At 60.1% G+C, this 18,851-nt stretch overlaps 2 protein-coding genes across 45 annotated transcripts in view; one reads left to right on the forward strand and one right to left on the reverse strand.

Annotated features, from left to right (window-relative positions):
* The first annotated feature begins 790 nt into the window (after positions 1-790).
* MYBPC3 (myosin binding protein C3) lies at positions 791-15,729 on the forward strand. The gene is made up of 34 exons (XM_046015851.1): positions 791-815; positions 1,871-2,137; positions 2,708-2,827; positions 2,906-2,998; positions 3,087-3,235; positions 4,027-4,144; positions 4,266-4,314; positions 4,473-4,502; positions 4,660-4,713; positions 5,069-5,071; positions 5,400-5,411; positions 5,634-5,797; positions 6,029-6,161; positions 6,440-6,442; positions 6,571-6,695; positions 6,791-6,896; positions 7,030-7,196; positions 7,508-7,673; positions 8,399-8,505; positions 8,597-8,626; positions 9,752-9,891; positions 10,132-10,212; positions 10,890-11,049; positions 11,374-11,478; positions 11,567-11,755; positions 12,586-12,720; positions 12,855-13,022; positions 13,699-13,787; positions 13,933-14,128; positions 14,213-14,352; positions 14,565-14,724; positions 14,878-15,014; positions 15,301-15,487; positions 15,719-15,729. The coding sequence occupies exons 1-34, from the start codon at positions 791-793 to the stop codon at positions 15,727-15,729; spliced, it is 3,819 nt and encodes a 1,272-aa protein (XP_045871807.1).
* Positions 15,730-17,507: 1,778 nt separating this feature from the next.
* Positions 17,508-18,851, reverse strand: part of MADD (MAP kinase activating death domain) — a 40,810-nt gene continuing 39,466 nt past the window's right edge. For all 44 annotated transcript variants that reach the window (XM_046015467.1, XM_046015487.1, XM_046015475.1 and 41 more), the window contains 2 exons: positions 18,802-18,848; positions 17,508-18,488 (listed from right to left, as the gene is read on the reverse strand). In XM_046015467.1, the coding sequence (XP_045871423.1) occupies positions 18,384-18,488; positions 18,802-18,848 (152 nt within the window). In that variant the 3' untranslated portion in view covers positions 17,508-18,383. The remainder of the gene's footprint in view (positions 18,489-18,801; positions 18,849-18,851) is intronic.

Here is an 18,851-nt window from a genome sequence, read left to right on the forward strand (position 1 = left end):
TATGTGTGTGGGGGGTGCACAATATTCTGGCAGTATTTTTTGTGTGAATCCTTGTGACTTTGGGAGAGCCTGCTCTGCCTCTGACTTCCACGTGGTGTATTTAAAGATCAGCCCCATGTCCGCACCTGCAGTCTCAGCCCTGTTCCCCTTGGGTGACACCAGCGCCCAATATTTTGGCCGCTGCCCTCCTGGCGCTGGGTTGAGCCCACCCAGGACTCCATGCGGCCGGCCCAGGGCCCCGCGGGCCCCGGTGGCAGAGGCATTGTCATCCAGCCCTTTCTACGTGCCTGACCCCTGCTCTAGCGGTTTCATTTATAACCCACTTCACTCGGAACAGTCCTACATGGTGGGTGCTGCTACCATCACCCCACTTTACGGACAAGGGAACTGAGGCTCAGCGGTGAAGGAAGGGGCAGTGCCAGGACTCGGGGCGGCCCGGCCCCAGGACCTGTGTGCGTACCAATCCGTCCCACCATTTCTCCACCAGGAGGACATACAGGCAGAGTGTGGGGTACCCCTGAGTCTCACCAAGGTTTGGGGGGCAGAAGCCATCATATGGGACTAAAGGGGGAAGGGACGGGAGCTATCGGGGAACAATGTGGCCCCACTATCTCCCTGGAGAGCCTCACTCCCTGGAATTTGTCTATATTTAGCAGGTGGCCGGGTAAGAGGCCGATAAGAAATCCTGGGGGAGGGGGAGGGCCCTTTATATAGTGTGGGGGGACGGTCCTGCTCAGATCCTCTTCGGGTGGCCTGTGTCTGCTCCGTTCCTGGTGTGACCTCTCTCAAGATGCCTGAGCCAGGGAAGAAGCCAGGTAGCTCCAGGCTTGGGGTCGGGGCCGGGTGTGTGGCAAGGAGGGCCAGGACAGCTACAATTGGGACATAGGCTTCAGAGTGAGTTCCTGAGAGTGGGGGCTGTCTTCCGGGTCCTTTCCTGACTCTTAGTTTCTCTTTTCCATCCTTCTGATAGAGTGAGGGCAAACCAGAGGACCCCTTCCTTGTCCCCACCCCATCTCTGCTGCAGCAAGATTAGGCCTGGGCTTGCCTTTTGGGAAAGGCTGCCACAAGCAGGAGCCCGAGTTCAGTCTAGACTTGAGCCCATCTCGCTGAATGCTCTTGAGCAGGGCCGGGACCTCTCCCGGCCTCAGTTTCCCTCTCTGTACAAGGAGGCGTTAGGCTGGTTCTCTCCAGCTGTGAGACTCTCTGCTTTACGAGCCTACACACCTGCGGCGCCCACACCAGGCGGGACTCCCACATTGAGGTGATGCCACCTGTCTGTTCTGGGAGAGGACGTTTAAGAGGCCCCAGGACCAAGGGCATCCTGGGCCAAGGGCAGAGAAAGTCACAGCCCAAGGACCAGGTCCTGGCCTGTGCTCTTACAAGGTCGTGCAGGGCAGGGATCCAGGCCCCCAGCCCCTCCCAGGCCAGCTTTATCTCAGTTGCTGATTCTCAGCCTGAGGCCCTTAGAGAACAAATTTAGACACATTCAAGTAGGCAGAGTACCTGCCCCGTGCTAAGGGCCCTGGATTGTAGGGGAGAGGGGGGATGGGCTCCCCCCGCCCCCCTTGGCAGGGAGTGTCGGGTATCCAGAGACACATCTAGTAAAATTCTTGTGTGGAGGTTAGGAACACAGCTCTGGTTCTCCTGCGGCCTGGCTGTGTGATCTTAGATAAGTCACTTAACCTCTCTGAGCCTCCGTGTTCTCATCTGAGAAATGGGCATAATACTTGCATCTACTTCACAGAGCCACGGGACCATTCAATGAAATGATACATTAAAGTGTTTATCACCGTAGTTAGGAAGAGGGGCTGCAGGGGCGGGGTGCATGGGACAGTCAGGGGCTCCTGCAGCCTCCATGGGCTTGTCTCAGTCTCAGCCTTCAGCAAGAAGCCAAGGTCAGCAGAGGTGGCCGCCGGCAGCTCTGCCGTGTTCGAGGCCGAGACAGAGAGGTCAGGAGTAAAGGTGCGCTGGCAGCGAGGGGGCAGTGACATCAGCGCCAGTGACAAGTACAGCCTGGCCGCCGAGGGCACGAGGCACACTCTGACTGTGCGGGACGTGGGCCCTGCTGACCAGGGGTCCTACGCAGTCATCGCCGGCTCGTCCAAGGTCAAGTTTGACCTCAAGGTCATAGAAGCAGGTAAGACCCTGGCCAGCCTTCCATGAGGTTTCAGCATCCCGCGGCAGCCCTGCCACCTCCCCATGGCCCTGGGTATAGGAAGTGCTTTTCCACTTTCTTGCCTTTGCTTTGGCTGTGCTGTCTGCCAGGAATGCCCTCCTCCTCTCTTCCGTAGCAAGACCTCTCTGAAGGCCCCCATGTGGCTCCCCCGCCTGTTCCAGCCTTGGTGGAAGTAGGGGCGATTCAGGGATGACTAAGCCGCAATGCCTTCAGGACGCCTGCTCATAGATGGGGACTTGGCGGCTGTGTGTGCCGGCAGGGAAGCCCTGGTTGCTGGGGGTGTGGAGGGAGCCCCAGCCTCACCTGGGGATGGAGAGGGGGGACGGAGCTCAGAGCTGCTGGGGCAGACCCGCCAGGACGCCAGGACGTGGGCACAGGGTCTGCAAGGGGGAGGAGAAGGCGAGATGCATACTGCTGATGAGATGCATACTGCTGATTCCATCAGCCGGCAGAGATGAAGGGGGGCTGGGGATAGGAGGAGGGCTCTCTGGTGAGAAGTTGCCCCACGACCCCTGCCCCTGCCCCTTCCAGAGAAAGCAGCACCTGTACCGAGCCCTGCTCCTGCTCCTGCCCCTGCTGAGGCTCCTGGGGCCCCTGGAGAAGCCCTGGCCTCAGCCACTGAGGAGAGAGGAGGCTCCCCGAGTCCTGAAGGTTAGAGGGGCGGTGCAGGGGAGGCCAGGCCGGCTGATGGGGTGTCCCAGCACAGGTCTCAAAGGCCTCCACCCCCAGGGTCAAGCTCAGCGGTTCCTGATGCCTCTGGTGCCCCTGATGACCCCATCGGCCTCTTTGTGATGAGGCCACAGGATGGCGAGGTGACCACAGGTGAGTGTAGGCTGAGGCACCCAGGGGTGGTCTGGGGAAGGGGACAGCAGGGCATCCCCCAAGCCCAGCCTGTCGCCCCTCTGTGTAGGTGGCAGCATCACCTTCTCGGCACGTGTGGCCGGAGCCAGCCTCCTGAAGCCACCCACGGTGAAGTGGTTCAAAGGCAAGTGGGTGGACCTGAGCAGTAAAGCGGGCCAGCACCTGCAGCTTCACAGTAGCTACGACCGCGCCAGTAAGGTGCGCCTGCGGGGCATGGCGCTGGAGGCACGGGGTGGAAAGAGGGCAGGGAGTCCCTGCGAGGCCCCAGAGGCACAGGCAGTGCTGGGGGTCACCCTGACACTGAGAGCACACGGGACGTGCAAAGAAGAAACCTGGGGAGGCTCGGAAGTAGGTCGGAGGGCCGGGGGTACATGGGGAGAACGAGGAGGCCCAGGGGACCTGTGGGACCTGGAGGGCTCACAGGGCATGATCATCTCAGGGGGTCGTATAAATCTGGGGGGGCAAGGAGCTCAGGAAGGCTGGGGGGGGCATCAGCCAGTGAGGATGAAAAGCCCATGGATAGATGTGTGTCAGAGCCCAAGTGGCCCTTCATTATATAGAAGAAGATACCAGGGCTTGAGAGGTTGTTTTTGCTGGTCTGAGGTCACTCAGAGCCAGGCCGTAAAGCTGTGCTTTGACTCCCTGCTTCTGCTCCTTCTCCCACTTTTCCACAGTCTTGGCCCAGGCAAGTGGGCTTCTGGCAGGGCAGGGCCAACATGTTCAGTTGTGTGGATTGTGCACTGCACAAAAATGCCTTATCTTAAGCGAATGTCATTTCCCTCGTAGGCATCACAGATTTATATTTTATCATCACCCTGTGCCAGCAGATGGCAGTCATGTCTTGAAAAGGGGTTCCTTTTCCTATTTATACAAAACCCTCTGAGTTAACTAAACCCTGGGGGCTGAGAAGATTGGTGGCCATGCCTCCTTTAGGAGTGAAGGGCCGCCCCTTCTGGCCCCTGGTCTCCCCTGATGCCTCACTTCCACAGGTCTACCTGTTTGAGCTGCACATTACAGATGCCCAGGCTACCTTTGCAGGCGGCTACCGCTGTGAGGTGTCCACCAAGGACAAATTTGACAGCTGCAACTTCAATCTCACTGTCCATGGTGAGGGGAGCCTGGCATCTGTCCTGGGATCAGGGTCCCCATGGGTCCTGTCCCTCATGTCTGCCCCCCTGCCTGCTCCCCTGAAGCCCCTTCCTGGACTCACCTCCCTCTCTGCCCCCAGAGGCGGTTGGTCCTGGAGAACTGGACCTCCGATCGGCCTTCCGTCGCACGTGAGTGGTTCCCTCTCCTCAGGGCCCAGGGGAGGCCAGTGCTGGGGTCTGAGGCCCCTCGGGCTCAGAGCTGGGAGGGATGTGGGGGGATGAAATTGATAGGCATGGGGGACAGCAAGCTCCCCTGGGCAATGAGGAACTTGTTCTAACCCCCACAGGAGCCTGGCAGGAAGTGGTCGGCGGATCAGGTACCCTGTCCCAGCCCCTACTTGTCCGGTACACAGACCCGGGAGCCCCCATCCAGCCAGTGCCCCTTCCTCCCGAAGTACCTCTCCCCACCCCCGCCATCCCCAAGCCCATTCCAACTGGCTCCACAGCCGCCTTACTGGGTGTCTCTCTCCACAGTGACAGCCACGAGGACGCTGGAACTCTGGACTTCAGCTCACTGCTGAAGAAGAGGTGAGCCCCTGGGCAGCAAGGCCTAGGGCAGACGGCGAGGCCCCGGTTCAAACCCTGGCCTTGCGGTTTTCCAGCTGTGAGGCCTTGAGCTGGTCTCTGAACTCTGAGCTGGTTTCCTTGTCTGTCCTGGCGCTGGGAAGAGCAGAGGGCTCTGAGGACACTGTACCCTGTGAACTCACATCCTCGCGGAGTTGCCCACGGCCCCGACAACTTAAGCCTGTGATAGCTCAGCTCAGTAGGCTCCGGGGGACCCAGAGAAGCTGGGAACGGCTCCCCCAGCCCCCCAGCTGACTGTGTGTCCTCTCCCTCTCTCTCTCCCGGACCCTGCGCTATGGCTGGTGCTGCTGCGGCTCAGAGAGTAAGCTCCCCGGGCGGGCGCTTCGGGACGGCAGGGGGTTGGTGGGACTCTGTGTCAGGCCCGGGTGAGAGCCAGGGCTGGGACTCATACGGACCTGGTGAGGAGCCCCCCTGACCAGGGCGTCTCTGCACCTCGGGTTCTCCTGACACCCACCTGTCAGAGCTCGGGAGGAACAAGCAAGGCCGCGTGCTTGGGGCAGTGTAAATGGAGGGACAGGGTGTGGCAGGGAGGGAGGAGGCTAGGGCCCATGGGATGGGGCCCCAGGTCCCTGCGGGCAGGTGGCCCACACCTCTAACTGTCCCCTGCTTTCCTGCCCTGCCTGGAGCAGCAGTTTTCGGAGGTGAGTGCCTGATGTGGCCTGCACCCCGTCACCCCCCTTCTGCAGGGACTCCCCACACTGAAACTCAAGTCCAATGCCAGCTCAAGTGGCACCACCAGAGGGGAAGGGGCAGACGGCCTGGGGCCGCTATGGGGAAGCCCTGCCCCAGGGGAGGGTGGGGTGAGCCCCCTCTCCACCCCCCCCCCATATCCCTTGAGGCCTCTTGGTGGGACCGGGATGCAGGGACTCAAGGCTAGAGGCGCCAGCCGAGGAAGACGTGTGGGAGATCCTGCGGCAGGCCTCCCCGTCGGAGTACGAGCGCATCGCCTTCCAGCATGGGGTCACCGACCTGCGGGGCATGCTCAAGAGGCTGAAGGGCATGAAGCGGGATGAGAAAAAGAGCACAGGTGAGCCCGCCCCTGCGGCGGGCAGGAGAGGCTGAGTGGCACACACGGGGCAGGGTGGGGTGGGGGAGCCCGGCTTAGCAAGAGACCACAGCGGAGAGAAGGGAGGGTGGGAGGGTGGGTGGGGGGTGGGAGGACATAGCTCTCTGGCACAGCCACCGGCCCCCAAGGTGGGTGTGAGCCTTCGGGGGTGCAGGGCGGCGGAGCAGTGGGGACAGCGACGGCGGTGCTCAGCCTTTCAGAAGAAGCTGGAGCCAGCCTACCAGGTGAGCAAGGGCCACAAGATCCGGCTGACCGTGGAGCTGGCCGACCCCGATGCCGAGGTCAAGTGGCTGAAGAATGGACAAGAGATCCAGATGAGCGGCAGGTGCGCTGGGCGGGGGTGGGGGTGGGGGTGGGGGCAGGTGCAGGAGCTCGGGGGCCCTGGAGGCTCCCAGCCTGATCTACCTGCCTCTCGCCGCCCATGATCTCTATCTCTGCTGCTTCCTGCTCTGTCTCTCTCCATGTCCTTCTTTCTGGCTCTAACTTCCCATCTTTCTGTTTCTGATCTCTGTTCTTGTCTTTTTTTTCCTTCTTTTTTTTTTTTTTTCCCTTTGTCTGGCTTCCACTCCCCGGGATGCTCCCGTGACCCCTTCTGCTCCACAGCAAGTAAGTCTGGCTCCTGGAGGGAAGGCTTGGGGTGGGGGCACTGGACCCCAACAGTGGGTTGGACGGGGCACCCAGAGCCCAGGAGGTGAGTATGGCTGAACCTCCATCCCCCGCGGCCCCGGTCTCAGGTACATCTTCGAGTCTGTGGGGACCAAGCGCACGCTGACCATCAGCCAGTGCTCGCTGGCGGACGACGCGGCCTACCAGTGCGTGGTGGGCGGGGAGAAGTGTAGCACTGAGCTCTTTGTCAAAGGTGGGCCTGCACCCAGGATCCCGGGAGCCTGCAACCGGGGTGGGGGGGGGGAAGGGCTGCAGAGGACAGACTGTCATGTTCTCCCCGCGGGACAGAGCCCCCCGTGCTGATCACTCGGCCCCTGGAAGACCAGCTGGTAATGGTGGGACAGCGGGTGGAGTTCGAGTGCGAAGTATCCGAGGAGGGGGCCCAGGTCAAATGGTGAGTGCCAAAGGTCACCTGTGTCCCAGGAGGGGGCCCGGGTCAAATGGGAGCATGGGTGGGGCCGGTTGGGGGGCACACTGGGGGCCTCCCTGGAGGAGGCCACAGCGCTTCCTGCCCACCCACCGGCCAGGCTGAAGGATGGGGTGGAGCTGACCCGGGAGGAGACCTTCAAATACCGGTTCAAGAAGGACGGCCAGAGACACCACCTGATCATCAATGAGGCGACGCTGGAGGACGCCGGGCACTACGCGCTGCGCACCAGCGGGGGCCAGGCGCTGGCCGAGCTCATTGTGCAGGGTGAGGTCGCTCAGCCCCAGAGCCCGCCCCGGCCGCAGACGGTAACCCGGCAAACCCAGGATGGTGGCCCTTGTGACCTTGGGCCAGTCACCTGGCACACACACAGCCTCACCATTCTCCTCTGGAGGGTCCCATGGGCCTGGTTAACGTCCCCCCACCCCCGAGACTCCCCGTGGGCACTGTATGACCGGAGGCACGCTCACATTACACCCAAGCCTGCGCACGCATGTTCCCCCATGTCCCTGTGATCGCCATGGGGATTCACGCCCACACCCACCGCCCCCAGCTCACAGCTCTGCCCTGCCCCCCAGAGAAAAAGCTAGAGGTGTACCAGAACATCGCGGACCTGACGGTGGGCGCAAAGGACCAGGCAGTGTTCAAGTGTGAGGTGTCTGACGAGAACGTGCGGGGCGTGTGGCTGAAGAACGGGAAGGAGCTGGTCCCCGACAGCCGCATCAAGGTGTCCCACATCGGGCGGTGAGTGTGGGGGCTCAGCCCCATCGCGGAGGGGGCAGATGGGGGGACACTAAGACAGAGACAGAGAGACAGGGAGAAACAGAGACAGAGAGAAGAGCAGACAGAGACAGTGACAGAGAGAAAGAGAGACATGTAGAGACACAGGGAAAAACAGAGACATAGAGAGAGCTAGAAACAGAGAGACAGAGATGGACAGAAAGACAGACATGCAGACCCAGGACAGAGACTAAGGTAGATAAAGAGATAGAGACGGAGACAGAGAGACAGAAGCATACAGAAGGGAGTCTTGCCGAGGCAACAGACAGACAGAGAAGTGGTGAGAGAGACAGGCTGGGAGCCCCCCTGCCTCCGGCCCCCACCTCATGACCAGGGCAGGGTGGGAGGCCACCTGGACGCCAGCCCTGGCCAGGGGCCCTCACTCTCTCCCACTCTCGTACTCATGCCTCTAGCATCTGGGTTGGCCGGTGCTGGGCCCAAGGTCACAGAGATTAGTGAGACCAGCCCCTGCTCAGTCTCCAAGGGCCCAGCCAAGGGGCACTTGTATATTGTCCATCTCTGAAAACACGTAAGAGACAAGAAAGTCAAAAATAGAGAAAGAAAGCATTTAAAATATCAGACCACCACTGAGCCAGGGGTGGGTCAGGGGCCCTTGGAGCCCTGACTATAGTGAGGCTGCTGGGGGGTGGGTGGCCTGGGGGGCCCCCTGAGCCCCCACTTCTCGGCAGGGTCCACAAACTGACCATTGATGACGTCACACCTGCGGACGAGGCTGACTACAGCTTTGTGCCTGAGGGCTTTGCCTGCAACCTGTCAGCCAAGCTCCATTTCATGGGTGAGCTGGCACCTGGCCAGGGTGGGGGCCTTGTGGCTGGGCTCTGCCTTCGCTCCCCGCCCCGTGCCACTTGCTCCTCTTTCTTTCACAGAGGTCAAGATCGACTTCGTGCCCAGGCAAGGTGAGTGTCGGGACCTCTTCCCTGGGCCCCTCCACACGAGTCCCCCTCCAGTCCCAGACAGAGGGAAGAGTGAGGAGCCTGGAGTGGAGACCCCAACACCCAGCCCCAGCCCTACCACTCACAACCTTGGGCCAGTTAAAATCTCTCAAAGCCTCAGTTTCCTCATCTCTAAAGTGGAAATCCTAAAAAAAAAAATAATAATAAAACAAAGTGGGGATCCTGACAGGGCCTCCTCCGTGGGGGTAGGAAAGATGAGAGAAAAAGATGTGAGACTTCATTATTAAATCTTTCTGCCTTTGTTTATTTATTATTTTTTTTTTAGAGGGTGGAAGGGCAGAGGGAGAGGGAGAGAGAGACTCTCAAGCCGGCTCTATGTCTGGAGCCTGACTCAGGGTTTCATCTCCACCACGAGATCATGACCTGAGCTGAAAGCAAGCGTCACATGCTCAGTGCACTGAGCGCCCAGATGCCCCAAATCTTTTCTGCTTTTAGACGTACCCCTCCTGCTTGTAGATTAAACACCCATCAGGCATTTAGAATCCTAACGTCAGGAGAACAGTCCGAGGCTGAGGCATGCTCGAGGACAGTGCTTTCCAAATTAAGTTCACGGACTGGGTTACTCCATCTTAACAGGGTTCCCTGGTGAAGTAAGTTTGGGAAACACTGAATACTTACTCGGCCTCTTGCTGATTCGGAAGGTGTGCTAGCATGTCAAAGGCTCTAGAAAGTCCCGTGGTAAAGAAATGTGCTTAACTTTGTTTAATCCAGGGTCTCCTACTTGATTTGGCCACGGAAACATCTTTTTTCTTTTTTCTGGCGGGACATTGGTGTTCCCCCTGAACACAGTATGAGAAATGCTATAGCAGGCGACCTGGGGTTACAGACTTCCCTGGGAACTTCCTGGGGGTGGGGATGGAAACGTTCTACATCTTGACTGAGGCTCAGGTGTACACATTTGTCAAAACCCGTCGAGCTGTATGCTCAAATGTTGGCATTTTATTGTGTGTAAATTATACCTCAGAGTGACTGAAAATCAACAACTAGGGACACGTGCTCCTTCCAGGATCCCCCTCTTTCAGGGGGCTTTCTCTGACCCATGCCATCTCCCCCCCCACCCTACCCCAGAACCTCCCAAGATCCACCTGGACTGCCCGGGCCGCAAGCCGGACACCATTGTGGTTGTGGCTGGGAACAAGCTACGCCTGGATGTCCCTATCTCCGGGGACCCTGCTCCCACTGTGATTTGGCAGAAGAGCATCCCACAGGTACTCCCTCCTCTACTTCCCCATCTGTCAAATGGGTGCATGGGACCAAAGGATGTTGGCACCTGTTCCCTACCCACATGGGCAGGGCCTACAGCTAGCTGGTCACTGGCTGGGAGGTGGGCAGGGTGAGCAGCAGAATGGGGGGTGGGCAAAGCAGGGACAGAGGGGCTGCTGGGCCGGGATTCCCTCCAGACCAGGTGAGCCCCTGTCCCCACCGCTTCCCTCCTGCTCTGTTCCCAGAAAAACAAGGTCCCGGCAGGGCCAGCCCCTGACGCCACAGGGGATGCTGGTGCCAGTGACGAGTGGGTGTTTGACAAGAAGGTGAGTGCGGCTGATGGTGGGCTCAGGCTTGTTGGCCTTCTGTCGTTTTCTGCCTACACGGTTCTACCCTTCAGTGGGGTCTCCGTGAAGGCACCTCATCAGGCTAGCTATGCTGCTGCCCCGGGCAAGGTCTCTGGGGGACCCTCGTGCCTCAATCAGGCACAAGTCCCCTTAACATTGCTGGGACACCCTCCTGCCTGGGCTGTTCCCTGGCTCCCGTCTTCGGGGGCCGACCTTCACTTTGTACTTCTTCCCAACCAGGGAGTGGGTTTCCCTGTAAGACTAGCTGCCTGGGTACCACTCAGGTTGGCTTTTCCAACAGTCACCTCCTCCACCTACCTGAGTCCTTTCAGGACCCTCAGCTCTATAAGGTCATGTTATTCCCATTCAGCAGATAGTAAAACCGAGGCACGGAGAGAATAGGTGATCGCCTGAAGTTCCACAGCAAAGTTGGAGCTAGAGCCCAAGCGCCTCGCCCCAGTGCTTTGCCCCCCGCAGGCCCCACATCAAGGTTTTTGGACTAGGCGCTCACATGAGTGGTTTCTGCTCAGGCTGCATTTGCTCTCCGGACTTTGCTCTGAGCTCTGTTCCTATCTGGGGTCATTGCAGAGGCTGTCAAAGCCTGTGGGGTCCAACTGGGGCCCTTTTCCGCAAGTTCTCCCCCCCCCCCCCGCCAGCTGCTGTGTGAGACCGAGGGCCGGGTCCGCGTGGAGACCACCAAGGACCGCAGCATCTTCACTGTCGAGGGAGCAGAGAAGGAAGACGAGGGTGTCTACATTGTCACAGTGAAGAACCCAGTGGGCGAGGACCAGGTCAATCTCACAGTCAAGGTCATCGGTGAGGCTGGCTGGCCCAGGGCCAAGAGGGGAAGACAGAGGGGCAAGCAGGGAGGGCCCATCCATTCACTCCGTTAGGCCTTTGACAAACATCATAGGGCGTGCTCTCAGCTCCGTGGAGAGGACTGGGATTAGGACACAGGGTGAACATGGGCAGTGGGGAACCATAAAGCGTCAATCACAGGCTGGTGACATGATCAGAGCCGCATTCTAGAAATATCCATGGGGCAGAGGAGGCAGGCGCTAGCTGTTGGTTGGGGGGGTGAGGGAACTAGCAGCGCTGGCCCTGGGCCCAGGGAAGGGCTGATGTAGGTCCACCCCCCAGATGTGCCAGACGCCCCTGCGGCCCCCAAGATCAGCAACGTGGGTGAGGACTCCTGCACGGTGCAGTGGGAGCCCCCTGCCTACGATGGAGGCCAGCCCATCCTGGGTGAGTGGAGGGCATAGGGGTAGAGCCGAGGGCCGGGTTGCGGGGGTGTCCAGGCTCCAGACCAGAGCTCCTGCCTGGCCCTCCTCAGGCTACATCCTGGAGCGCAAGAAGAAGAAGAGCTACCGGTGGATGCGGCTGAACTTTGACCTGCTGCGAGAGCTCAGCCACGAGGCCCGGCGCATGATTGAGGGCGTCGTGTATGAGATGAGAGTCTACGCGGTCAACGCCATTGGCATGTCCAGGCCTAGCCCGGCCTCCCAGCCCTTCATGCCGATTGGTGAGGCTCCCTGGCCTGGCATGGCCCATGCCCTACCTGGTCAGGCTGCTCTGTGGACGGCCACCACACGAGACCACATCAGGGTCCACGTTAAGCCTCAGTTGGGGCTAAGCCTCTTCGTTTCACAGATGGAGATAGTGGGGTTCCCAGCCGTTAAATGACTTGCTCAAGATCACCTAGCTGGTAGGTAGGGGTGGAGCAGAGACTCACACCACTCTGACTGCTGGTGCCTCCCAGGCCTCACTTTCCACATCTATAAAAAGGGAATGATGACAATATCTACTTCATGGAACTGCTGTTGGATGGCATACAGCAGGTGCTCAATAAATGTCAACGGACCCCTCTTCCTTGCTCCCTTCAACTAGGGAGGGAGGGTGATGCCTATGGGTAGCAAGCTGCAGGCCTTTCCCTTTAGGGACTGACTTCCAGTTTGCTTAACTCTTAGTGGACTCATCTAAGTGCACAGTGCCAGGAAATTCCGGGTTTTGGGCTAGTTTTTCCTGAAATGCTACATCTGTAGCATTTCCTCCATTGTCTAAGGAAGTGGCTCCTTGTAAGCATGGTTGTTCTCTGGGGTATCTTTTCCGATTTACAGCTGTCTTGTGCCCGCTGCCGCTGCTCATGTCTTTAAGCCTGTGCAGACACAGGTCTTTTCCCGGAGCGGAGCTCTTTCTGGCTTGGAAGCGGGACAACACGGGGTGGGGGGAGGCCGGGACAGGGGGAGCGCCCCCGTGGGACCGGTGGTCACTTGGGGGGCTGGGTCACGGCCCTTCGGTCGTCCTGGTGGTGCATGCCCAGTGGGGCCCCTCTCGGACTCCCCCTGTGCCTAGGCCCCCCGAGCGAGCCCACTCACCTGGCGGTGGAGGACGTGTCGGACACCACCGTCTCCCTCAAGTGGCGGCCGCCGGAGCGCGTGGGAGCAGGCGGCCTGGACGGCTACAGCGTGGAGTACTGCCGGGAGGGCTGTGAGTGCCCCGGGCCGCACCGCCCCTGAGCCAGCCTCCAGGCCCGCCGCCGCGCGCTGGGCCCCAGACAGCCTGGGGTGGGGCGGGAGCGGGGGTGGGGGCGCTGCGGATGCCGACGCTGCTCCCCCGACCAGGCTCGGAGTGGACGGCCGCCCTGCAGGGGCTGACCGAGCGCACCTCGATGCTGGTGAAGGACCTGCCCACCGGCGCGCGGCTGCTCTTCCGTGTGCGCGCCCACAACATGGCGGGGCCCGGGGCGCCCGTCGCCACCAAGGAGCCCGTGACCGTGCAGGAGATACTGCGTGAGTGGCCCCTGTGCAGTCACGGGACAGACCTGCCATGGACGGCCTGGCCCTTGGGGTCAGCGGAAGGGGGGGCACATCCGGAGAGCCCCTGCCGGGAAGAGGGGACAGGAGAGCCTTTCTCATGCCCCAGGCCCAGGGCAAATATTCGGAGAGGGCTCCCTGCGGTTTTCTGGGACGGGGGTTCTGGGACAGGAACATGTAGGCCATCACACCTCTGCCCTTGAGCTCTATGAGCCTCTCAGTTCAACGGGTATTGTCCCTGTGCCCCTGACTCCGTATCAGATTAACCCCTCTGGGATCCACTTCTCATTCCTCTATTCCCAGCCGAGGCTCAATCATGTGAAGATTGGAAAGAGGCAGCAGCCTGGGGTGCAAACAGCCTGGGGGATAGGGTAGAGACCCAAAACCTACATTTGCATCCTGACCTGTGACTTGCTAGCTGTGTGACCCTGAATCACTTGCTCACCCTCTCCGATCCCTGCCTCTTATAGGGTGTGGTGAGACAGAGCTGGAAGCAGGGATTTTGTAGACCCTCTGGGGCTGGGGTTGGGGGAGCTAGGGGAGGGGCATTTTCCTCTCAGCAGCCTTCTGGCCCTGCCTCGGGAAGAGAGGAGCTGTGGCGCTCCTGGGGCAGGGCTTTCCCCTTGCTGAGCCGCCCACTTGGTACCCACAGAGCGGCCACGACTCCAGTTGCCCAGGCACCTGCGCCAGACCATCCAGAGAAAGGTTGGGGAGCCCGTGAATCTCCTCATTCCTTTCCAGGTAGGGCCGGCCACCCTCCCTGTGCCTCCCCCCCCGCCCCGGTGTGTCATCTATGCCTAGCGGGGAGACGTGTCTCAGGGCTGACCAGACCCTGAAATGCCACCCAGTCGTGCCAGGCTCAGGGGTGAGCTGTCCCTCCCCACAGGGCAAGCCCCGGCCTCAGGTGACCTGGACCAAAGAGGGGCAGCCCCTGGCAGGCGAGGAGGTCAGCATCCGAAACAGCCCCACAGACACCATCCTGTTCATCCGGGCTGCTTGCCGCACCCATTCTGGAACCTACCAGGTGACGCTGCGAATCGAGAACATGGAGGACAAGGCCACGCTGGTCCTGCAGATCGTTGGTGCGTGGCGCTGGGCCCCCTCCTATGGGGTGGGGGGAAGCCCCCCCAGCAGGTGGCACCTTCCAGTTGGACTCTCTCCTGCAGACAAGCCAAGCCCTCCCCAGGACATTCGGGTCATGGAAGCGTGGGGTTTCAACGTGGCTCTGGAGTGGAAACCACCCCAGGATGATGGCAACACAGAGATCTGGGGTTACACGGTACAGAAAGCCGACAAGAAGACCATGGTGAGCCTGGGATTCTGGGCCCCCCATACAGACCCTCCCTAGGGCCACGCAGACTCCTTCCCCTGACCTTAGAAAGGGTCTGCTGCTCATCTTCCCTGTTTGACCTGGCTCCTGACACAGTTGGGGTGCAGACACCAGGGGCCCCCAAAAGAGGCCCCTGATGGGTAGTAGGGCCAGGCCCCAGAGAGCCTCCATTTCCTCCACACCCCCAGGAATGGTTCACTGTCTTGGAGCATTACCGCCGCACTCACTGCGTGGTGTCAGAGCTCATCATTGGCAACGGCTACTACTTCCGGGTCTTCAGCCATAACATGGTGGGACCCAGTGACAAAGCCGCCACCACCAAGGAGCCTGTCTTTATCCCCAAACCAGGTGCTGTACCTTTACTCCCACCCCCAGGAGGAGCCGGGGCAGGGCAGGGCAGTGGGGGCAGGGCAGGGCGGTGGGAGCAGGGCAGGGCGGTGGGAGCAGGGAGGGGGCCCAGTGTGGCGTGACACTCTTGGTACAAAGTTCTATTACCAACAGGCATCACATATGAGCCACCCAACTATAAGGCCCTGGACTTCTCTGAGGCCCCGAGCTTCACCCGCCCCCTGGTGAACCGCTCAGTCATCGCCGGCTACAACGCTATCCTCTGCTGTGCTGTCCGGGGTAGCCCCAAGGTAGAGAGCTTGGGGCCCTGAGCCAGGCAGACTCAGGAGACAGGGTTCAGAGGCTCCAACCTCCATCGGTCCTCTCCCCAACCTTTCCCTGCATTCTGTCCCACGGGGGCTCACAGCGAGGCTCCTTTCCCTGAAGAGGACCTTGGCAGTCTCCATTGGCTCCCTGGTCATTCCCTGCTTGGGCATCGTGTAGACCCTAGTGGGAGCCGGTAGAATAGAAACAGGTTCCCTCCAGGCCTCCTGTCAACCTGAGATGGTCTGCCTTCCTCCCATGACCTGATTATAGCCCAAGATTACCTGGTTCAAGAACGGCCTGGATCTGGGGGAAGACGCCCGCTTCCGCATGTTCAGCAAGCAGGGAGTGTTGACGCTGGAGATTAGAAAGCCCTGCCCCTTCGACGGGGGCATCTATGTCTGTAGGGCCACCAACTTACAAGGCGAGGCACAGTGTGAGTGCCGCCTAGAAGTACGAGGTGAGGAGTCTGCAGGCCCAGGGCCCCGGGTGGTGGAGCAGGCAGGGAACCAGGAGGGACTCTGCTGGCCTGGCCCCTGCAGCTGCTGTGGCTGAAAGAGCAGTGACCCTGTTGCATCCAACATGGGCACTGGCTTCTGCTGCCACAGCTGCTCCCTCGGGAGGCTGGGGGGACATGCAAGGTGCTGGGAGGGGAGACACACATGTGGCGTGGCCTCCTTCTCCCCTGCAGTGCCTCAGTGACCGGCTGGCTCCCCAGAGGCCAGGTACGTACTCCAAGCCACCCCGACGCCCCGGCCCAAGTCAGAGGCTGAGCCCTGGCCCTTGGTTCGGGGGCAGCCATCGGGAAATGGAGGCGCAGGTGCCTGTCACAGGGCTCAGTCCAGCACGTCCATAAGAGGACCCGTCTTGCAGGTGCCGTGGGATGCCGGCCCGTGTCCCAGGAGCCTGGAAGGACGCTGCCCAAGCCGATTCCCGCTGTTGGCTGTGTGTGCACGAGTGTGTATCTGGGGCTGGGCTGGGGGAGCGTCAGTGGGGTGGCGCCAGGAAGATGAGCAGGGGGTGCTCCATGCAGACCGAACTGCCTGAGCTCCCCCTAGAAGTTCTCAGGTCTTTGGGACAAGAAGTTGGTGGGCTCAGGAAACGGTGGTTGGGGACAGGGCTTTCTGGCCTGCCACATCTTCTCAGTGGATAAGGGCAATAAAAGACGAGTGCAGTCACAGCTGGCTCTTGTCCGAAGTGTTTGTTTTCACAAAAAGCACAGGGAAATACACTTGACCTTCCGAGCAAACTGAGGCAGGTGCTCTGTCCCTCAGATGAGTTAAAGGAGGCTGAGAGGGGAATCCTAAATTCATAAAACACTAGAAGAAAGCTCTGTCTTCCCCCCTTCGTATGTTCTTCCAATGAGGAAAGCAAGGGGCAGTGACGAAAGTGCATTAGCAACAGAGCAGTAACCCAGGGTGCTCCTGCCTGGTACCTTGTGCCCTGTACGGTCTTTGACCTGCTGACCTGTGCTCACAGCAGCCTGGATGTGGGGCAGAGCTGAACTTCAGCGTGGCTCTGTGCCCATACGGCCTGGAGAGGAGCTGCCCCAGGCTGCCCTGGGGTCCCAGTGCACAACAAGCCCACCACCCTCCCACATCTGTTTCCTAGTAGGAGAGGGTGGTCCTGTCCAGCATGAGATACTGAGAACCAGGGCCTTCCTCTGCTCCTCCCTGCTGGGAGCCTAAATCCAATCATCAGTTTACTTTTGGGAAGAGGAGGCCAAGGGGTTTGAGATGCCCTAAACAGAATGTGGATAGTCTTGGGTGCCTGGGTGGCTCAGTCAGTTAAGCACCTGACTCTTGATTTTGGCTCAGGTCAGGGCCTCCGGGTGGTGAGATTGAGCTGCACATGGGGCTCCGTGCTGGGTGTGGAGCCTGCTTCAGATTCTCCTCCTCCCCCTACGCCCTGCACTGCTTGCTTGCTCTCAAAAACAGCGGTTGGTCTTCTTGCCTAGAGAGTGTCCGAGGTCTCCCAACGATGTAGGAAAAAGAATTCCAGGAAGGCTGGTCCTAGGGTTGCTCCTATCGGAGTTCTACTCAACCCAAGGCACTGTTGGCCAAGAGCTCAGAGCCCAGGGCTCCAGACCCTGTGGGACATCCTGGCCAAGTCCCAGCCCCACTTGACCCCGCCCATGAGGGGCCAGGGGAGCCTTGGTTCTCCTTCACAGCTATGGGACTCTGCTCAGGTGTCCTAGCCCAGTTTGGCTGCTTTCTCCAGTGGCTACTTCTTAGCACAGCTGCTCCCTCAGAGCGAGGGGGCAGAGGGCAGGAAGCCCCTCTCCTAACCTCTCCGGGTGAGAGGCCCTGCTGTGTCAGTGGGGTGCGAGACTGGGGCTTCCGCATACCAGGACTCGGAGGGGCATGATCTCATCTCTCTCCTTCTAGGCCTGAGAGGCCTTTCTGGAGTCCAGGGACAGACCTCCTCAGGTCCGGGCCGAGAGGAGGCATCGTTAAATACAAGGCAGTCAGGAGCCCAAGGAGAGCTGAGAATATTTATTTCACATTCACACATCTGTACATTTTCTATAAATAATGTAGCGCTGAACTATGTACAATCATCTCTTGCCCATACCCAGTGCCAGGAGACGCTGCCTGCAGACACTGGCTGTGTACACTGACCTTAGCCCCATCCCACCCTGCTTCCTGGGCATGGTAGCCAGTGGTCGCTGGGACTCTCCCAGCCCAACCACTCTGCTCTCTCAGGCCAAAGGCAAGGCACACCTTAGGGAAACTGCTGCTCAGCAAAAAGGAGCCCCTCGGTGCCGCCCCCCCCCCTCCCCCCGCCGTGGCAGGGGCCACAACGGGCAGCAGTCACCAGTCTGGGAAATGCGTAAGGACGAGGGAGACCACTCACCCTGCCGCCCCGTGACTTTCCCTGCCTTTCCCTGCCCACCTCTTGTCTGGGCGGACAGGCCTCAAGCTTCCCTCCCTCGGTACCGAGTGGGACTTTGCCCAGCACCCAGTCATGCCGGATCCCGGAGGACGGAGAGCCAGAGTCCTGCACTGGAGGGTGAGAATGCCAGGGATGAGGAACCACAACACGACTCTCAGGGACACGCAATGGTGGGCTCCTACTGTACTCAGAGCGCTTAGAAGCCACTGGCCCAAAAGACAGACACACATCACTCTTGAGCCCTGAGGGAAGAGTAGACTGGTCTCCTGGGAATGGAGAGGGAGCAGGTAGAGGAAACCAGCAGAGCCCTGTGACAGACACTAAGACACGCTGAGACACACAACTGTGAACCAACTAAGCCACGGCTAGGGGCTTGCAGAGAACACACGCGCAGCATTGTGTCCTTGCGAACAGAAGACGCAAGGGCATCCCCTGGACTGGGGGGCTCTCAACCCCTCCCATCAGCTCGAGACGGGCCGGGGCGGGGTCCTGAGGTCTTCCTCCCTGCTGCGGACTGCAGCCACGTACGAGAAGAGACACAACACAGAGTAGCAGATCTCATGGGCCTAGAGGGGAGAGGAAAACCAGACCGATCAGATTCCTGAGACTCCGACATCGCCACGTGGGGAGATGTGCCCAGCAGGAAACTGCCCTCACGGCTGGCCGGTGGGACAGGGCATCTGTGTGCGTGGGTCTCTCCCAGGGCGGAAGACTTGTTTTGGCTTCAGCTGAACCTGCGGCATCTAGACCAAGCTCAGCTCTCCAGCCATCCCTAGTTGGCCTGCCCCCGTGCCCTCGGCGGGCCCGCCCCACTCCTGTGGGAAGGTCCCCAGGGAGCCCTGCGCAGACCGGCCTGCCGGACTCGGGGGGCACACTCACCATTGGTGTCTTGTACTTGTGGCTCACCACTTCTTTAATTTCAGGAACTA

Source organism: Meles meles, chromosome 8, assembly GCF_922984935.1.
Source record: "Meles meles chromosome 8, mMelMel3.1 paternal haplotype, whole genome shotgun sequence".
In the NCBI taxonomy this organism is placed as follows: domain Eukaryota; kingdom Metazoa; phylum Chordata; class Mammalia; order Carnivora; family Mustelidae; genus Meles; species Meles meles.